Source organism: Enoplosus armatus, chromosome 1 (genome assembly GCF_043641665.1).
Source record: "Enoplosus armatus isolate fEnoArm2 chromosome 1, fEnoArm2.hap1, whole genome shotgun sequence".
Taxonomy (NCBI): Eukaryota; Metazoa; Chordata; class Actinopteri; order Centrarchiformes; family Enoplosidae; genus Enoplosus; species Enoplosus armatus.
This window is the reverse complement of record NC_092180.1, coordinates 29,732,091-29,753,340: the sequence shown is the minus strand read 5'-3', so window position 1 is coordinate 29,753,340 and position 21,250 is coordinate 29,732,091. Positions and strand designations below refer to the sequence as shown.

Here is a 21,250-nt window from a genome sequence, read left to right as displayed (position 1 = left end):
GTAGCTGTGCGTGTACACAGTTTTCCTTTACAATTACAACCTGTCGGATCATCTGACTGCTAACGGTGTAACCCTGTTGGACGACGTTGTAGCGATGTAACTGCGTTCACAGCAATCACCTTGGTGAGTTACAGCCAACCTCACAGCACAACTTCTGTCATCATCCCGCCGCGATTCAACGCCATGGCCAAAACAACTAAAGGCCGATCGTGAATTTGACTGTATTAAAACGCATTATTGCAAGTAAACAGCGGCATTTATGAACCTTTCACACTCCAGATGCAAGCAGACGCAAGCTGCTCCAGCAAAAATTTACCCGCTGCGTAATGATTGCGGAGTGGGGAAAAAAAAGAAAAAAAAGAATTGCAAGTGGGAGTCTCCGGTCATGGAGCCGCTGGACATAAACATACCAGCTACCAGTGGATCTGCTGGATCTGCGTCACGCCACTTCCTTATTTATGACAGACAAGAGTCATAACTCACACTGCCACTAGAGGCCCCTTGTCACATAAATGTAAACATAGGCGGTAGTCGATTAAACAATTGATTTTCCGGAGCACCTGGGGTAAACCGGGTCCCAGGGTTAAACCGGGTCACTGCCGTCAACGGCCATCATTTTAGTCATGTATGTTCATCCACCACTCCAGTCTCCTCACCCTCACTTTGTACAACTGTCACACTACTTCCTGTAATGACGCAGATCATTGCAACACATAGTACATCACAAATGCCGAACTGCTGCACCTGAATGTTATTGTTAGGGATCAGGATTGTGTTGCTGTTGTTGTAATTGAAATCACTATTGCTACCACCCATTTGCAACCCACGCTGTTTGAACCCAGCCTTTACAAATTATTTTGGCATCTTGGCGTTCCAGGGGTGAGGCGTCCGCCCTGAACTACAAAATATCCGGGTCAACTTGAGACATGTCATTCCCCATATCTGTGTCCCGTCAATTCCTGCATCTCTCTGGTGTCAGCTGTCCAATAAGAGGCTTAGAATTTCAATTTCAAACATTCAAAACAAACTAACAAATTCATTATACAACTGAAACTGGCCTTAACACTTTGCTGCTTGTTACATGACAGAATTGATAAATATTGTAAACAGACCTTTCTGCAGCAATAAGATAAACTCCCTGAATAACTGTGCTTAACAAATGTGTGAAACTTGAGGTAGACAGGTAAATCAACCATGAGAACTGTAATGCTTGCAATGCACTAACATTTAATCTTCACATTTAAAGGAATCCCTGACTTCCATTGTTTTTACTTTTGTGACCACCGTCCTAACTATCCGAAACATTGCCATAAGGCTCTGTGGTTGAGTGGCCTTGCCCCGCCACATTTTTCATGCATGTTTAATTTCGACTGCAGGAATTTAAAAGGAATATTCTGCAGTCAGTCAACCACTTTGATATACGTTTTCCAGAGGAAAATATCAGTGTGTCAGGCCACTTACTCAATCACTGGAACATCTTGATTTTCAGTGCTTGGACTTTTGGTGAAAGCTTGGTTATGTCCAGTTCCATCAGGACTTTCTGAAACACTTCAAATGTGCACTTGAGGTCCTTAGGGTAGCTTAAGTTCCCTGTGTGGCCTGCTGATACACTTAAGATTTTCTCATGTGATTATAGAAGCAACAGAACATCAAACTGTCATTCATGCCAATACAGCGTATGATTGTTTTGATTTGAAAAGCTCCACTCTGAATTCATCAAAGGCAACGGAATCCTCCTTCGGAATTCTGAAAGTTCTGATGACATCACGATACGAAAGTTTACAATAGAACAGAAAGACTTCTCACTTTACCCACGTAAAAGAGTCTTTACTCACTGAGATTACAACCAGATAAAACACACATTTTCCCAGAAGAGAAATACTTTCGTCCAGCGAGCACAAGTTTGTAACTGCTCTATAGATTTACAGAGCAGCTCCCTTGTGCCCAGTCAATACACCGACACGCACCTATTTGTTTCCTTGTGAGACCGTCCCCGTGAAGATGAACGGACAAGGAGACAGACGCGCTGTGCCGCATAACATCTTAGTCCTTTTCAGCCAACCAGGGTTCGGAGTCCTTGTACAAGTGGACATGAACTTCCCCCAGAGGCGACGTATGGCTGCCCGTGAGGATCAGGGTCACCTTGACCGTAACAGGAATGGTGACAACATTAACAATTCTAATGATGAGGACGTTGGTCCCGGTGCTGAGCTTCATGTGGAAATGAACCAGCATGTTGAACAAGAAGGCCCACTGTCCGGTGGGTCCAGGCGGCGGCCTCGAGAGGAGGATGATGAGGATGAGGAGAGCAGCAGTAAAAGATTCAGGTGGTGGGATGAATTTGCAGACAGCGACAGTGACAGCTGCTTGGATAGTGACGTCAGCAGCATTTTAAGTGAGGACAGTGATGAAGATGATGTGGTCACAGAAGAAGAGGAGGACCCGCTTCCTGGAGGAAGCAGAAAGAGGGAAAGAGATGAGGAAGATATCATCAAAGAAGAGGAGGACGTGCTTCCTGGAGGAACCAGAAAGAGAAAAAGAGATGAGGAAGATATCATCAAAAAAGAGGAGGACCCCCTTCCTGGAGTGTCCAAGAAGAGGGGTAGAGATGAAGAAGATGAAGATGAAAGAAGCAGCAAAAGATCTAGACAGTAATACAGTCAATCAAACAGACACTGTAACACCTCCCCGACCCCATCCATAACTTCCACGATCTGTTTTACATCTGTTCCATACCGAGCTCTAGATCCAGATCAGGGTCAGACAGAGGGAACGACGACAGTCCCCACCACCAGCCACCACCAGCTCACTCTTAGCACCCACCAGCTGATCATCACAGAGGGGGAATCCTTCTTTGAGTAGGTCCTCCCAAGATCTCTTTCTTTACTGTAATCAATTAAAACTGGCTGCACCGGGCGCGAGAGCAGCGCGCAAGAGAGATCCGCAAACGTAAAAAGCAGGTCAGTCTTCTGTTTGGATTTTTTAACGTGAGGTGCGCGCGGCCCATTTACACAGAAATGGGTCAAAAGGCGGCTTTATTTGAAGTAGTCATACTGTGTATCGGCTTCCTCTTTGCCGGTGTCTTTTATGAACTCCGTGGCTGTGACTGTTCAGCATGATTTGCTGAGATGCTTGAAAGGAGGCAGATACAGGTGTCTGTTTTGTGGCTTTCAAGTCATCACACCTGCTGATTTTACACTGAAACTGGGCAACTCTAACTATATGAGGTGGACATTTTTATGTGTGGCCTGCTGATGCAAACTGTTATTCATGCCAATACAACGTATGATTATTTTGATTTGAAAAGCTCCGCTTTGCAGACAGCCACAATGACAGCTGCTTGGATAGTGACGTCAGCAGCATTTTAAGTGAGGACAGTGATGAAGATGATGTGGTCACAGAAGAAGAGGAGGACCCGCTTCCTGGAGGAACCAGAAAGAGGGAAAGAGATGAGGAAGATATCATCAAAGAAGAGGGGGACCCCCTTCCTGGAGTGTCCAAGAAGAGGGGAAGAGATGAAGATGAAGTAAGCAGCAAAAGATCCAGACAGTAACACAGTCAATCAGACGGACACTGTAACACCTCCCCGACCCCATCCATAACTCCCACGATCTGTTTTATATCTGTTCCATCGAGCTCTAGATCCAGATCAGGGTCAGACAGAAGGAACAACGACAGTCCCCACCACCAGCCCACCACCAGCTCACTCTTAGCACCCACCAGCTGATCATCACAGAGGGGGGATCCTTCTTTGAGTAGGTCCTCCCAAGATCTCTTTCTTTAGGGATTTTTCCTCATGAATATATAAATATATAAATAAATAAATAAAAAAAAACATAAAACTTAATTTTCAAAAATGTATTTTTTTTGTTGTTGAATATGCTATCACTGTTACTTCGACAAACTTTCCAAGCTATATATTATGCACAGCCTTCCTGCATTGTAAATATCATCTTATGTATATATTTATTAGAGGGTCAACATAAAAATACAAAGCCTCAAAACTCAAGTTATACAAAGCTGTGTTCATATGTTAGCATGTTAAACTTTTCATGTTGATTCACCTTCGAAATGAGTTTCATTGTTCGTCATCTGACATATTGAATTTTCTGTTTATTGTAAATCAATACCTTTGTAGCCTACATACTTGCAAGATCTAAGAGGTTGCCCCCGGCATACAGTTTGATGTGAGAAAGGATGCTTCAAAGAACTAGGTTCCTGTAAAAGGTAAATGTGTGGCGTTCTTTTGCTTATGAAGTCACGAAGCCAGTATCAATTTTTACTGAATTTTTTGTCATCCTGAAGACAAAAAAATGCATCTGACTGCAGTAGCTTGTGCTTTTAGTTAAGTATTAAAATTATTTTTTGCATAATTTAAAACGTGTGATCCAGTGATGTCCAAGCAATACATTTTAACCTGAGATCATGAGAAACCTTTCTAAAAAAACAGAACCAAATATCATATGCACACAGTTCAAGGTCACTTTGATATGATAGATTATTAATCAATCAAGATTAACCACAGTTTCTCACTAATCTGTTCCCTTAATATAGTGCAAGAAGCAGCATTTTACACCCTCCCCAACCCCACTAACAGTTTTCAATCGGTCCTCTGTGAAGGCTGGTTGCAACTAATGAACTTGCAAGCATTCGACTTACATTGGGCTAAAATGGGCTCAGCATATTTTTAATAATGGAAACTGCAGGAAAATGTAATGACTTACACCCACGCAGAAAGAAGAAAGGGACTTATACACAGTATAGTCGTGGGGTATAAGTTCATTTTGCCTGTCACCGACTGACCACAGTGGTTGTGCACCTCGGGAAAGGTGGATGACTTTATCTACAAACCAAGCCTAGGTCATAAATCCTTCCAGGCCAGCAGGCTGATAATCACAAAAAGTCCGCCGCCTATTTACTTAATTACTGACTCGTTTTAATTAATAATACGTGGAATGTGGGCTAATTTGAAAAATAGCTAACTAGCTAAAGTTAGCTCATATTTATTCCAACCATGTGCAAGTTAGCCAGCTAGCAGACAAGATGAAAATGTTGAAATGTCGGACTTATTGGATTTGATCGTCAATGTATTCATGTTAGTGTGATACAATGTCAACGGCACTGGGTGGGTGGTGTTGTTTAGCCCATGGTTGTGCATGGAAGTCTGATCAGAGTTTTGGGGTAGATTGTGTTTTGTCCCGGCTGGATTATTCATCTGGGGACTTCTGCAATCCTCCCTCCCAGCAAACCTCACATGGCCGCTGGAGCAGTTGAATACCGACAAACTGACTGACGCATGATTGACTGAGCGGGTTTGCGGTATTGTGTGTAGTTTTGGTTGAACTGGCGGTAAATCCTGGAGTTAAAATGTGAATTTTGAGCGGTTTAAGTGACTGGATTGCTTAATGCATGTATTTATACCTGGGTTTGACATGTATGTGATTTTCAGTCTTCGAATCCAGGATGCAGATTAATGAAGGTGAATAAAGGTGTAAATAGGGTTGGGTATCGAGAACCGGTTCTGAGTTGGAACCGATTCCAAATTTCCAAAAACCGTGGATTATCGGGTACTACTTTTTGCATATTTCATTCAACGGCAGTGAGCTTTTTAACAGTCCATAAAAGTTGACGTGGACCTAGCAGCACGTCAGCAAAGCATGTGAGAGGAGACTCTTCTGAGGCAGCACCTCCACTGTGAAGAAGCCTTTACTTCAACACGGCCTGAATCTGATTCTGATTCTGATCTGATGTGCTGCGGTCGACCCCAGAACACAGCTAACGCTAACGTTAGCAACGTAGTAAGACAGTTGCCTTTTATATAGAAGGTAAGCGAATGATGTCTACAAATGATTCTAATATATAGATTTTTAGATACGAGGTCACCCCTCCAGTCCAGCTCTTCCCCAGAGACCCCCCCCCCCCCTCTAGTACAGAAACTCCTTTCACTCTAGCCATGAAGGGGCAGATGAGGAGAAAGCGGATGATTTGTGGTGAAGGGGTTAACATCCCTTTGCTGTGGTCCAGTCTCAAAATGCATTATTGACATCTGGTCATTCACAGCAGTATCCATCGACTTCAGCCTTCTTTGCAATTTTTCCTGTCACAGCACATCAGAAACAGCTGAAAAATGTTGGAATCAGAACTGAGATTTGATGGGAAGAATCGGAATCGATAAATGCTCAACCCTCGGTGTAAAGGACAACAAAAGCAGCGTCACCTACAGATAGTTTGCAGTGAGTCATTTGTCAGAGTGCGAGTTAAAAACCAGGACTCTGGGCTGTTAGGCCTGTTCGTAGCCTGAATGGTGGGGGGGGATCGGGGGACATTACATTTGTGTGTTCATGCGTCAGACCCCCCCCCCCCCCCCCCACCACCTTTTAAAAAGCAAAGGTGACTGCAGTGTGAATGTATGGGCTGTTTTGTTCATTCCCCACGCATGTATCACACTCTGTAGACGTACGTCAGGCTACCATCCCACTCAGTCACACACACACACACACACACACAGACACATGTTCAGTGAATGTAAGCAGACCTTGGTTGAGTCATGAGGAAGGTGTTCAGACAGACAGGGTCACAGGGGAGCCTGTCAAGAGTGCCATGATGTAGACCACTCAACTCTTTTACCTAAAACACAGTCTCCATACACACAGACGGGTGTGTGTTGTGTAGTTGAAATATTGGAAAATCAAGTATGGATATTGTGGGGGGGATTTTTTTTCTACTTTACAGAATATTACTGATGCTGTAGTCAGAAACACACCTTGCATTTTTCATGAAGGCTCGAGTGGAAGTAGTCCTGATCCAGCTCTGTCCTTAAGATTTCAGCTTCACTCAGGCGTTCTTTATGGGGGGGAAAAAAACATTTAAATGCATACTCACCAGATGGCAGGTCAGGTCAGGCTTCAGGTTTCCTTCCCAAAAAGAAATAAAAAAAAGAATCCATGTCAGGCCTGTGTAAAGTAACAAAAAAAACATGAGGCTGAAGGTTTATTCTCGTCTTCTATTCTTGTGACACTCACAGGGACTCGCAGCTGCGCTCCTCCTCCTCCTCCTCCTCCTCCTCATCATCAGCGAAATATTGGTGCATTTGCAGGCACACCTGGCTTTTAAAGGGAACGGGAGAGGACGCTCTGATTGGTTGAATTCATGTTACTCCCAAAACACACCTATGAATAATTAAGAGACTAACGGCAACCCTTTTGCGCCTTACTTTGCGGCCCCAGATTATGCACCGTGCCCTAAATGCGCTTTAGACCATGCACATGTGCTCACACACACACACACACACACACACACACACACACACACACACACACAGCTCTCTGAAGCTGTGACTCCAGTGCAAGGGAAATTCCATAGGATGTTAAAAGGGAGCAGATTTCCGAGGCTCTGGCCGTGTCCACGCAGAACATTTAACAATCTCCACCCCCACATCGTATTTATTGCTTTTCAATCTGCTCTTTTTTTTTTTTCCACTGCTGCAGCGCTTCTCGAAATGTTTTTTTTTTTTGTTTTTTTTAAGGCGATTAAAAAGTGGAACCTAATTCATGCCATATGTCTGGCTCAGTGATGCTTCCTGACAATGACGGTCAGACTTCCTCTATTACATCCATGCATATAAGGCCCAAAGGCAGTCCCACTTCCTCATTTGTAACTTATTGTTCTTTCATGCATGTAATTCAGTGTTACTAGTGGCACCTGCTTTTTTATTTAAATTAGTTTTAGTCAAATCACTTGATTTTTGTCATGTTTAGTCGAGTTTTAGTCAATGAAAACACATTTTGAGGCTATTGCCAGCCGCCGTCTTTGTTGTGTACAGTTACCATGGTTACCAGGTGTTGTTCGAGGCTGTCCTGAGGTTAGTGGAAAAGGCAATGCTAACCTAGCATTAGCGCAGCATCATTCAGAAGCTGTTGCACTCACTTGTTCGCTAAAATACTGTCCGGACTAGACGAGATAATTTGCCAACTAATGTAATTTTTAGACGATCATTGTCAACGCATTTCGATTTTTAAGATAATTCAGACACCATATGCTGCTCTTTGTCTCCATCTGCTGGATAAAAAAAAACCCGCCACTGTCGCAGCTTTTATTTTGAAAGTAGAAGGAAGGGTGAAACAGGACGGGACAGACGGGACCCTTCACATCCGGGTCAAATTGAAACGGTGACGCGCTTCAGGATACAGACTGCCAAGAGTGAGCGCGAGCAGCTTTCGACCATCCCAAGAGCAAGAATCCCTATTGCCGGCTCAAACGTGGTTGGACAATTCCCCCCCTCGTGCACAAATCAAATTCTGCTCTTAGAAAATCCACGCCTGTGCGCTCTCATATGTTGACTTGCGGGCTGAGTAGTGCTCAAGTTTGTTTTGTGCTCTCTCAAATGCTTCGTCGTCAATGTACTTCCATAAGGTTACAGCGAAAACAGATAGGAGATAAGAGATCAAGAGTTCCTTGTAAAGCATGGCCCTTTATCTCTTTCTAACTCGCTTCATGCCTCCTCTCCATTTTCATTACCTCGCCTCTCCCTCATTCCTTTGTGTGTGTTGGGAGCTTGTGTTTTTTTGGAGGATGGGGTGGGGGTGGGGGGGGGCATAAAGAGGATGGGAAAAAATATCATCTTTATATAACCAGAGTCACAGCCAACTGTACTTGTGGTTGGAGGAAATGTTTTCAGGCTTGAGTCATCCTGAGCTCTTCAGTCAGACATAACCAGGCTTAGTCCCCGGAGTGTGTGTGTGTGTGTGTGTGTGTGTGTGTGTGTGTGTGTGTGTGTGTGTGTGTGTGTGTGTGTGTGTGTGTGTGTGTGTGTGTGTGTGTGTATTCAAGCAGTTCTTGCCTCAAGTTTGGTCAGTCGAGTGGTTGCTAATCAACCTTTCCAGTTAGACATCAGTTGCAGTGTACGTTCCTTCAAAAGTCTGCTAAACTCTTGCACTGAATGATCTTAATCGTTGAGCTTACTGTACTGTATAGAGGATGATTGGATTCCTCATGCCAACGCCATATTGCCTCAAAGACTTATCCAATGTCCACGTATCATTAGCTCAAGAACAATGCTAATTCACCCAGGATGTGAACATGTTTAAGAACCAGTCAACAGTTGTTGGTGCACGTTTGCAGACCAAAGCATGCGCGGGGAGCTGGTGAGAGTGTGTGTGTGTGTGTGTGTTCTTGTCTTCCGATGACACGCATTCAGAGGATGCTTTACGGCCTGCCTCAGCAGGTGTGGTGCTCCCTTTGTCTTAGTTGTAAGTTTAAAAAAAAAACAAAAAAACATTAGCTGTCATTTCTGCCTGGGAAGTAGTTGTTGCAAGGAAACGCGCAGTAGTGGCAGAGCTGCAGCCGCTATGCGTTTCCCTTCAAATCAAGTCTGTTGCGAGTTCATGGTTCCTCCTCAGTTTTATTGTTTTTTGTCGGCTCGGAAGGCCTGCAGGGATCGAGGCACCTTCAGGTAGTCGCAGTCGTCAAGTTACACAGGAGACGGCCGACAATGTCCTGCATCTGCTGCAGCAGTCAGCCAGCACTCAGCCGTGTGCGTCTGTGTGTGTGTGTGTGTGTGTGTGTTTGCGCTCTGCTCGCAAAGCCGCACTGGCTTGTGTTAAACGCCAAGACTGTGCACGCGTGTGTGTGTGTGTGTGTGTGTGAGATGAAGTGCGTCTAGTATCTGTGAAACAAAGATGGAAATAAGTCTTTCCATCTTTTTGGTGTTGGAATTGGGGAAATCTTAAAAGATATAACCCAGGCGAGTTTGGAGGTTGGTTGTTGAATAATGATCAGCCCTTCAGCCCCTTGTGTATCGATTCACTTTATTATTATTTTTTTGATTGCATAGATAGAAAGGGGAATAAAGAGGAAAGGGGAGATTGAGTTGTGGGAATGAAAGTGAAAGAAAGCCAGAACTACCTTGAGTTAAAAGGTTAAATAAATATCTGAAGTCACACTTTGCTATTACTTGTATTACTTTAATTCCTTCTGTCCTTTTCTACTCTGTCTGAGACTCAATTATTGTCTTTCTGTATTTATTGTAACCAAATGTCCTCAGAATTCAGTTTCCAGTCAGTCAGTCAGTCAGTCGACAGGGACTCTTCAGTGCAGAGTTTGCTTGGTTTTCATGTTGCTAGCACCATCTGGAAAGTGGGGTTGCCCCCCCACGTCCACCTTTTGCTGCAGTGTGTCCCTAACGGTGGGTGCCAAAGCAGATGGCCCAGAGTTTTGACCCCTTTACAGGCTGGAGGGCTTTGTGATGACCCTTGAGCATCACAAGTGGCTTTCTGCGTATTCATGTAATTGGCAAAGTGGGGTGAGGCCAGAAATGCCCCGACACTGAAAGTCAAAGGACCACTGTGTGTCTGCCTCTCAGACAAACTCCAAGAGACGTGTGCGTTCTCTCCATCCCAACAGGTGCCTCGGCTGGTTTTCTTTTTAGTTTTACTACGAGTCAAGCCCCCTCCCACTTAAGAGTTCCTGGACTAGCACAGTCCTGTAGCACAGTGTTCCCTTCTCCTTTCATCTCGTTCCTGACAAGCCACTATTTTTGCTCCGGAAAGCACTGGGGGAAATGCAGAAGCGCATTTGTTTTTTTTTTGTTTTTTTGCAGTGATGTTTAATGGAAAAGTGATGTGCTTTTATATAAAGGGTTGACTCCTGATATACCACCGTACTCCAACGTGCTCTCAAGTGTCAGATACCGGTCCGTCCGGCGAGCAGATCACCCCACCTCTCCTAAAACCCTTACGCCTTGATTCCACCGGGCACGGCTCTATAAAGTTGCGATGCAGGTTTGTTCCGTCCTCCGCATGGCTTCGTACCCCACCGTGAGCTCAGACTTTTTGATTTTATTTTGTACTTCCACCATGGGTCAATTGTTTATTGTTGATATCATGATTGGTAGTCGGCACAGGGTGTTTTGTTTTGAAAATTGACCGGATACTCGGATGCCGTTCCTGTGTCTGATGTCCTGCCCGACTCGTTTGCTCTGCAGATTGACGTGGCTTCAGTGAGCGTATTTTAATAGTGCACAGCAGAGAGATGCTTCTGAGACACGCTGCTGCGCATCTGGTGGAATCGCAAGCACTGTCTCGAACGGCCACGTCGGGAATGGTAGAATCAAGCCGTCAGGTGTAATGCACGCTGACTACATGCCATTTGATGTGTTTGATGACTGTTGGCACCCATAACACACGCTAGATGTGTCATACAGGCAGACAAAGTAGTCAAGGTATAGCAGCTGGGGTAGTGGAAGTGAATATGCAAAAAATTACTGCTACCTATGAAATCTTGGTCCTCTCTTGTGCTCCTTTTCCTCATACGAGTCTCATTATTCATTGTTGCCGTACCCCAAATTTGTCAACAGAACGGCGCTGAGCAGCACTCCAGCTCTGTTAATGAACCGTAGAGCACAAAGAGGAGCGTGACAGTGTCAGCCTCCCACACTGATTATGTCATTTGATCTGCAGAGTGGCATGGACTTCATTATTACTTGAGTCTGAAAGAATAGCCTTTCCTGCTGCTTTCCTGCCTGACCTCATGTACATCGCCAACAGCTCCAGTGATTACTTCATTGCCTGCAGGCGGAAGAGCAGACCCTTCAAAGTCAGGAGAAACGTCTGTTCTCTAACCGCGCTGAATGTATGGGTCACTTCCGGTTCCCTCGTCTGGAAGTCAATGGGTTTTTGGTTAGATGCCTGAAATAAGGTCTGTGGTTAACACAAGCTTAACCCTCTATGGCATGAATTTTTATTTTAGGAGGAAAAAAATATTTCACCCTAGTTTTTGGGAGCTTGGGGGTCCCTGATAATATATCAATCATAAAATGTGCCCCCAGCCCCCCCACCAGATTTTGGTTTGTTGCCTCAGGGCAACAAGATGCTATGAGGGTACTAAAACGCCAAGGTTTTCTATATTATATAATAAGTGGAATGAGGAACAAACAAGCAATAAATACATTAGAAGAAGTTTTATTTCAACAACAATAATTTCAAGAAGTTTTATTTCAACAAACATCAGCCACAAATGGTTTATCAATCAGTGGGTTAGAGGCTAGCTGCAGTGTGTGTTTGTGTTTCTGAATGTGTGTTCCTGTGGGGTCCTGATTGAATCGGTGTTTCTCTTTTTTTTTTTTTTTTTACAAAGCACAGTCTGTATTATTCTGTATGAAACCTCAGGAAGCAGCTGCTGGTGGATGTGAAACAGAGGTGGACGTCACATTTTTGGCACTTGGCTTTAGGTGTACCTTTGCATCCTGGTACCTTGCATCTCCCTCTTCTTTTCATCCATGACCATCCAGTGGGCTGTGGCGTCCAGACGCACATCAGGGACTGGAATGGGTGTGGTGGGTCCTCCTCTCCTCTTTTCTTCATACTCCCCAGCAATTGTGGAACTGGGACGACCTCTCTTATGCTCCATATTCTTGCCACTTTTGCACAAGCTTTCTGCGATATATACGACTTGAACGTATCATCTGTTCCTCTTTTCTCATCCCAGTGCTGCTGCAGTCTCTTCTGTAGAGCAGCCAGGCAGTCACGATGATCATCCAGAATGTCTTCAGAAAAAAACATCTTGAAGTATTCGTAGGGGGAAGTGATATTGTCTGATTTTGGAAGGCTGGCCTGCCATTCTGGGTAATCAGTGATGTTGGCACTGTGGGGTAATCTCCACCGGGGTAAGCGTGGAACATCTTCCTTTGATGCATCATCTTCATTTTCCTCTTCATCCACAGACTCATTGTCATCAGACAGGCCATCTGTTTTCAAAAGAAATCAGGAAGCATAAAATTAGAATAGGTCATATACCTCTCTTCACCCACTGATGCACGCGCGCACACACACACACACGCACACACATGTTCATTACATACAATACAGTATGTTACTCTACTGACTGAACTGATCTCCTAACTCTCCCTCAAACCTGATTCTGGGGTCCACTCTTCCTCACTGTCCTCACTGTCGGAAGGAATGAGCCTAACTGCTCGGTCGTGTTCCTTGCGCCCATAAAATGTTCGTGCATCCATTTCCTGTGAGTAATAGTAGATAGTACAGCAAAAAAATTGATTATGGTGATAACTATGCATCCCTGCACATCTCCATCCGTGAGCATGTTATTGTTCAAACAAAAGTGGTCTAACTGCACAATGTTGCCCTGAGGCAACGAATGAAAAACTACCATTTTAGTGTGTAAATAAAGACAAAAAGTGTCTTTACTCAATCAAATATGGTTCTTCACATATTCATGCACATCACGGATATTATTTATACAAAGTTATTTAAATTTAAACATGTTAAAAAGTGAAATTTATCTTACCTTCTGCTGGCAGTGTGTCCAAGCCGGCTATGGTCCCAAAAAGGACCGTTCCACCCCCAGACGAAAGGTCAAACCCACGCCCACCTCAAATTTCACTGGTCACAGACTTATCATCAGACTTTTAATGTGATATTTTACGTTAAAAAATTTAAAGGGGCGGCGTGTGTGTGAGATTTCCACGTTTTGTTCTACGACATAAAATGCCAGTAGATACCCCCCACTTGTGAATTTTGAAGCTTTTACGTGTCTTAAAAAAGGCGGCTGCTAACAAGCGGCTAAATGAGACTGCAGAGGTTGTTGCGGACATTAAACGTCTTCATGCCAAACACGGAAAGTCATCTACTCACCAGTCCTCCTTTACAGCCTTGTTGTGTTTATACTCTATATCTAAATGGTAAATGGTAAATGATCTCACTTATATAGCGCATTTCAACCTTCACGGTTCCCAAAGCGCTTTACAGCTAAGTCTCATTCACCCATTCACTCACACATTCACACACCAATGGCGACCGAGCTGCCATGCAAGGTGCTGGTCTCCATCGGGAGCAACTTAGGGTTCAGTGTCTTGCTCAAGGACACTTCGACATGACGGGGGCAGCCGGGGATCGAACCCCCAACTCGCTCTAACCAGCTTTACCACCCTAATTACTGCGCCACCATGCCGCCCATATCTATATCTATCTATATCCTCTTAAAAGTGAAGCTTAGTGGTGGTGACGTTGAAGTAATGCGACCGTGGTGTAGTTCCTTTATAACCTAACGTTAGCTTTTTACTTCTGGCGATTCCATTTACGTTTCAAAAATCATAAAAGTGGTGTTCATTAGAGAAGATTATCTTGCTGAACAAAACGTGTAAGTATCATAAACCTTTGTTTTGCCACAGAACTTATTTTCTGCAATAATCCAAAATCCTATGGAGCAATCCCACTGGCTATTTGTGGAGGGAACGAGGGCGATGCTAACTTCCGGGTTGGCCTACAAAAAATATGTCATCCCTGCAAAACTCTATAAACCTTTACTCAAAAAACATTGCCTCTGAACGTAATCCAGGTAGCTATTGCATTTGCCTCCACAACATAATTATGGGAACCAATTTGGTAATATATATAGACATAAAATCTTGATAGGTCACACCTATCCCTCGAAATCAGACTTCAGTTTTACTGCTTTTATGAGTCGGATACTTTTGCCTTTCCGGCTAAAGTCAAGTCGAGTCTCAGGTAAACCACGTCTCACTTCGAACAGCTCCAGTTGAGACCACCAATTAGGATCTTGTCTTGACTCATTCTTGTATTACATCCAATGTGCTCTTGATCAGGATGGATTTTACTACATGAGAGTGACACAATTGAAACACCGGCGAGTGTATTTGCATTGCTCTTTGCGGACAGAGCCGTGTAAAGAACAGTGGAAACGACCTTTTAAATAAACGAGGTCTTTTCTGCCTACAACATTCAGATTTAGCTTGAGATGTGAGAGGAGTTTATCTGCACCCGTGTGGAGCTGGATGGTGTTAAAGGCTGGAGAAAGATCTGTGAACGGAAGCCTCAGTCCCTCTCTTGTTGATTGCTCTCTTTCCAAGTAAATCTCAGGATGTTCTAGCAAGCTCTGTCCGTATCTTGCCGTAATGTTTTTTTTGTTTTTTAAGTGACCCTACCCACATAACACCCACAGCAGGTTCCTGAAAATCAGCATGGCTTTTACCCAGCAGCAAATCGAACTGCCTAGTAACAAGGATCTTATTAGTGGGAATAATTTCTTCCCAGAGGATCATCAGTGCTGCGTTACCTGCTAGTTAGTCAGTGAAGCACACCAGTCATTGCTGCAGTTCCATTCAACCGTTTGATGGATTGGTTGATTGATTTTGCTACTTTTATTTAAAATTCCAGCTCTGGCGTAAAAGCAAGCCAAAACACAAAAAAAGGCACTATAATCAGGATATGGTCCCAGAGGAGGAGAAGGGAAAAAATACATTTACAGCAGTAACTTTAGACTGAGAATGCCATGGCAAGAGAGACATCGGGGCTGGTAGACAGACAAATGAAAACAACATTTGATCCATGCACCTTTGTTGTAATGTGTGTGGACGGATCGAAAAAGTAATTAACTCTAATGTTCTTTTATTTCTTTTGGTCTTTTCCCGTCACTCGCTCCTTCCTGCTATAATGTCGTTGATTGTTATCTGTTGTTGTTCTTCTCCCTTCAGGTATCGGAGGTCTGGAGGATTGTGTCTTGAAGTCGGCCACCCTGTCGACCTCCCCCGCCTGCCCACCCTTCACCCCGCTGAACTTTGAGGCCACACCCATCGTACGGGTTGCAATAGAGCCCAAACATCCAAGTAGGTCTAATTGATTAAATCAGGAACATCTATAGATAGTATGCACCACGATTACATTTTTAAAGAGGTGAATACCTTTCACAGTATATCATATATATACAGTATATGTATATATATGTATATATGTCTGTGTATATGTATATATGTGTATATATGTGTATATATGTATGTAAATATGTGTATATGTGTATATATGTATATATGTATGTGTATATATATGTGTGTATATATACAGTGCTTAACAAATTTATTAGACCACCTGTCATAAAAATGAGAAAACACAAATATTTTAGAAATCTGTCAAAAACTTGTTTCAAGCTAAACATTGTATTGTTATTTATTAGGCAAATAACAAACTGGAACAACTAAATAGTCCTTATTCACATATATTAACCAAAAATCATAATATTTTGTATGGCCTCCTTTGGCCCTGATAACAGCTTGCATTCTTGCAACCACTAAAACAAATGTTTCTGTTCAGGAGTGCAAGTAAATAACTGTAATCTGGCATCTCAATCAAAAAATAATAATGTGCTTTACTATTTTTTTCTGCTTTTTTTGTAAAACAGTAAATTTGAGAATTCATGGATAACAACAATAATTATATTTTAGCATTAAAGATATCATTTTGATTAAAGAGCTTGGTTTGCACATACTGGTGGATTAACCATTACAGAAACATCAAATATTTTGGTCATCAGCAATACTGTTCATTTAGGGCAGCGGTGGCAAACACCTTACACTGGGTGGTGGTCTAATAAATTTGTTAAGCACTGTATATATATATATATATATATATATATGTATATATATGTGTGTATATATGTATATATATATGTGTGTATATATGTATATATATATGTGTGTATATATGTATATATGTGTGTATATATATGTATATGTATATATGTGTGTATATATATGTATATGTATATATATGTATATGTATATATGTATATATGTATATGTGTATATATATGTGTATATATGTATATGTGTATATGTATGTGTATATATGTATGTATATATGTGTATATGTGTGTATATATGTGTGTATATATGTATGTATATATGTGTGTATATGTATGTATATATATGTGTATATATGTATGTATATATATGTATGTATATGTATGTGTATATATGTATGTATATGTATGTGTATATATGTGTGTATATGTATGTATATATATGTGTGTATATGTATTCAAAAAATGGACAGGAAACGTGTTTTTGTTGAACTTCTACACATGTACACACACCTGTCACAGAGGTTATCTGAAGCTGTGCGTTCAGGACTCTCTCACTCTAGCTCCCATGGTTCAGATGTGGTATCAGCTCGGGGGGGTGGAGGGGGTGGAGGTGGTGGAGTGGAGCCGCGGTATCGAGGTCCCGCCCGTGTACCTGCCAGACCCAATCGTGAGCACACCACAGTCAATCACAATTGTCAATCATGACGTTTCACCCCGTTTTTATAGCATGAAATTAACTAATCAAAACCAAACGTATCAGATAAACGAACTCAAACAAACGACCTGAAATGACAGAAACCATCTTTGGGAAAAATGTATTTGATTTTTTTTTTTTTAGTTTGGCCCATGTCCCATCCGCTAACATGGATGGGGCGGGGCTTATGAACTATACTGCAGCTAGACCTCAGTTACCAGGGCGGCGATCGAGCTGTCATGTCGTCCATCTTTATATACAGTCCATGGTCTGTACACTTAGCAGCTCAGTGAGCGTGGACGTTGGCTGACTCCAGCGATAATGATGATCCGATGATGACTGATTGTCTTTAAACAATAAGACACAAAAGGCTGATTGACAGCGATTTTAGCGTAGATCGGTACAAACTAAATCTGCTCCTGATCGACAGGCCTGGCGTTTAGAAAGAGTGGGGCACAGGGCCATAATTCCAGTGGTAATAAAATGCAAGGAGATCCTGGGTTCATAGCCGGGAGAGAAAGTTCCAAACTCTGGATTTGCATCAAATGTGTGCGTGTTCATGGTAATGCAGGAACATATCACCCAGTGCAACAGTGTGGCTCAGTGGTGTGTTTTAAGCTCTATGGCCCAGAGGAATATAGACCCTGTATATGAGGCTTTGGATGCACAGACAATACCTGTTAGTAGGATCAATGCATTGTTGGTTTTGGTCTGTTCCTAGGATTTGTTGACAGTAAGGATAAATATAGAATATCAGCAACCCTATCCTTTGAAAACGAGTTAGATTGATTTTGTGAGTGGGTCACCGAACACTGACAGTAACATTCACTGTTGTCAGGGCTTGATCTTTGCCTTACAAAAAAACATTCTCAGTCATTATTAATTTCATTAGCCGCAGCAGTGCTCACCCCGCTGTGACTCCCTTCAGATGGAAATGTAACTACTGTTTGAGCTCTGTTTACATTTCATTTCTTTTCTTTTTAGTTTTTTTTACACTGCGGCCTATCGGGCAGATATGTTGTCGGTTTTATGTCATTATCGTGTTTTGCAGGTTATTGACTCATCAGTGTCCCAACGTATAATCAGTTATCTAGTCAGTAAATGAATACAAAGTGATTTATTACCTACTGCACTGAACTCAAAACCCATTTGAGGCACTTCCATTTTTAGCCATGCTACACTTAGCTGCACGTCAGTCAACCATTTGCTCCAGACTGAAATATCTCAGCTATTGGATGGATTGCCATGGAATTTGAGGTGCCCAGAAAATGAATGCTAACGACTCTGGTGATCCCCTGGCTTTTCATCTCGCGCCACCAGCAGGTCAAAGTTGTCACTTATCATGTGAAATATCTCAACATCTACTGGATGGATTGGAACATAATTCTCAGGTCAGGTTGATGCAATCATATAGGCCTTTTTTTCTTTTTTTTAATCATTTATTTCTATCATCACATAATAATTGTTAAAGTCTTACACCATCTGCCTCGGGCGGAAGCTCCGCACCTTTCAGGTAACAGCACTGGGGGTCAAATGGAAGAGTCTCTCCATTTGTTGAGCCATTGATGTCATCCTTCACTGCGATTGGCTCGGCTGTTTCAGAGCAATGAGACCAGGGATGAGACTGAGCTGAGTGTATTCATTAATCCCTCCAATCTATGTCCAACTTCACTGGGCCCTTTTTGCGCATATATGAACCAAAATTGCAGGGGGGAGACGCCCACGGTCTCCCAGTCTGTGATGGTCGTCATTTGCACATTTACAGTTGGATTGAATTTGCTGTCACTCTGCCTTGAAGCAATGATGAAAAAAAAAAACATATTCATGAACACCTATATAATTAGGTCAGTTTTAAGAGTTTCCCACTTAAAAAAAACAAAAAAAAAAACCTGTACAGAGGCTACCATTTTCCCCCTCACACTGTAGGTGTTACGCAACATAAACTGCCAATGCAGACAAATCAATAAATGTGTTTCCACCTCGTTTGTGTGTTAGGTGAGATGCCAAAGCTGGTGCACGGGATGCGTTTGTTGAACCAGGCAGATCCCTGCGCTGAGGTTCTGATCCAGGAAACGGGAGAACACGTCCTGGTCACTGCTGGTGAGGTTCACCTCCAACGCTGCCTGGATGACCTCCGAGAACGGTCAGTGTATGTGTGTGTGTGTGTGTGTGTGTGTGTGTGTGTGTGTGAAATCTCCGAAGGTCTCCCTGCGCCTCTGCCTGTATGCTCTTTACCACTGCGAGTCCTATCTAGTTCTTTCTTTTGTTTTTTTACAGAAAGTCTCACCTATTTTACTGGGCTCCGTACGTGGTGTCTGCTGTCCTTGTATTCCATTTCCATGTCTTGTCCATATGGTCTAAGTCAGACTGATTGCGTCTCTGTGTTTGTCTCTGTTCTGGCCTTCTGCGTAGTGCCTGTGTACATGTATTTGCAGGTTGACTAGAGAGTGTGTTCATACACTGAGTGACTCAGATCTGAGAGAGAGAGAGAAAGAGAAGCTGATCTGTTTCCAGTTTCACCACCACCACCACCACCATCATTATGTGGCTATTGTTACGTATCGACTGCTGCTGGTACAAATTCAGCTAAGGCTAAGTTGAGAGACCGGTTTCTTGCTGTTCCAGAGCAGCTTCCCTCGAGACCCTTTTGTATAACGCCAGCCCTCCCTGTAACCTTGAAGTATAAGTCAGGTATTTTTAAACCTGGGCCCTTTTTTCACATATTTTCAGACAAATAGGTACTACTAATAAGTACAAAAAGTTTTGGAATTGGTCCAGTAGATCGCCTCAGCCTCCTTGGGGGCAACTGTGCCCGTCAAGTACTTCCACTAAAAGTGCTTTTTTTTTTTTTTTTTTTTTGCCAGTGGCAGGCTCAGATTGTTATTCCGAGTTTCTTACAACATTATGGAAAGGATCCCAACAGAGATTGACCTTTTTGTTAAGTTAAAGAGTACGATCTTTTTCGTTTAACAAGAAAAGTTTATTCTTTTGTACGAATCCAACAAACAGCTTTAGAGGCGCTGGGTGGTGAACTTTGGTTCATTTAGACGGACCAGGCAAGCTGTTTCCCTTGCTTCCAGTCTTTGTGCTAAGCTAAGTTAACCAGCTGCTTTGTATTTACCGGAAAGATATGAAAGCAGCGTTGACCCTCTCGTCTAACTCTTGGCAAGAAAGTGAATAATCGTATCTCCCAAATGTTGAAATATTCCTTTAAGAGTAAGAGGTATAAACACTTTTTCCCCTACATCAGAATCAGAAATACTTTATTGATCCCTGGGGGGAATTTATACAGTACCAGTGCTCCCATTCAAGAGTAGAAAGTAGCATACATTTAGAAATAAGAGAACTACAAACTACTACTGTATATAGAGATGCCATTACAGCATGCAAGTACATTGGATGGCTTTTGCTGTATGTGATGCATAGGTGGGTAGATTAGAGACCACGGCTCTGCTCTCAGCTAACATTCCAAAAGGCTGCTGGTTGCAATGATGGGTGGAAACAGACAGCGTTCATTCCCGTTAGAGATCAATGACCCCCCCCCCCCCCCGCCCTTCAGCCTGACCTTCTTCCAGACCTCCTCTGCATATGTTAGCATTGTAAAACCCAGAGTATTGATTAAAAGAGAACACATCCGTCATTTATGCAATCCATCAAAGTACTGTGGCCCATCTTTTATGTATCTAGTGTGACTCTCTTTAAAGACTTTTTGAAGTTGAGGTTAGCACATTTTAGAAATGGTTACCAGAATCCTTATTATCCCACAGATTGCCTTGCCAGCTCATTATATCATCGGCTTTTGTACATCCCATACAGCGTGTAACGATATGATGTTGGCATTGTGAAAAGCATGTGTTCATCCGTTTATTGATACCATCTATTTATTCATGAAGACAGCTGCTCTGGGAAGCTGTATTCATTCATCTCAGCTGTTGCCATCTCAGCGGGGGGGGGGGGGGGGGGGTAGAAACCAGTCAATTCATGGGAAAGTCAGAGCAGCCGCTCCTCAGGCACACATTATATTAGATAGTTAGTAGTGTATATTTTTGTATGTTTCTAGTCCTGTGTGTGTATATATATATTCCAGCAGTTGGGCAAGTGACTGAGTAGGGTTTCTTTTCTCTACCAGGTAAGATGGCATTAGATAATATTTCACATTTCCTA

General features: G+C 42.8%; 1 protein-coding gene across 3 annotated transcripts in view; it reads left to right on the top strand.

Annotated features, from left to right (window-relative positions):
* The window catches only part of efl1 (elongation factor like GTPase 1), a 77,487-nt gene that overhangs the window by 37,357 nt on the left and 18,880 nt on the right, over positions 1-21,250 (top strand). For all 3 annotated transcript variants that reach the window (XM_070901989.1, XM_070901979.1, XM_070901968.1), the window contains 2 exons: positions 15,509-15,640; positions 19,082-19,229. In XM_070901989.1, the coding sequence (XP_070758090.1) occupies positions 15,509-15,640; positions 19,082-19,229 (280 nt within the window). The remainder of the gene's footprint in view (positions 1-15,508; positions 15,641-19,081; positions 19,230-21,250) is intronic.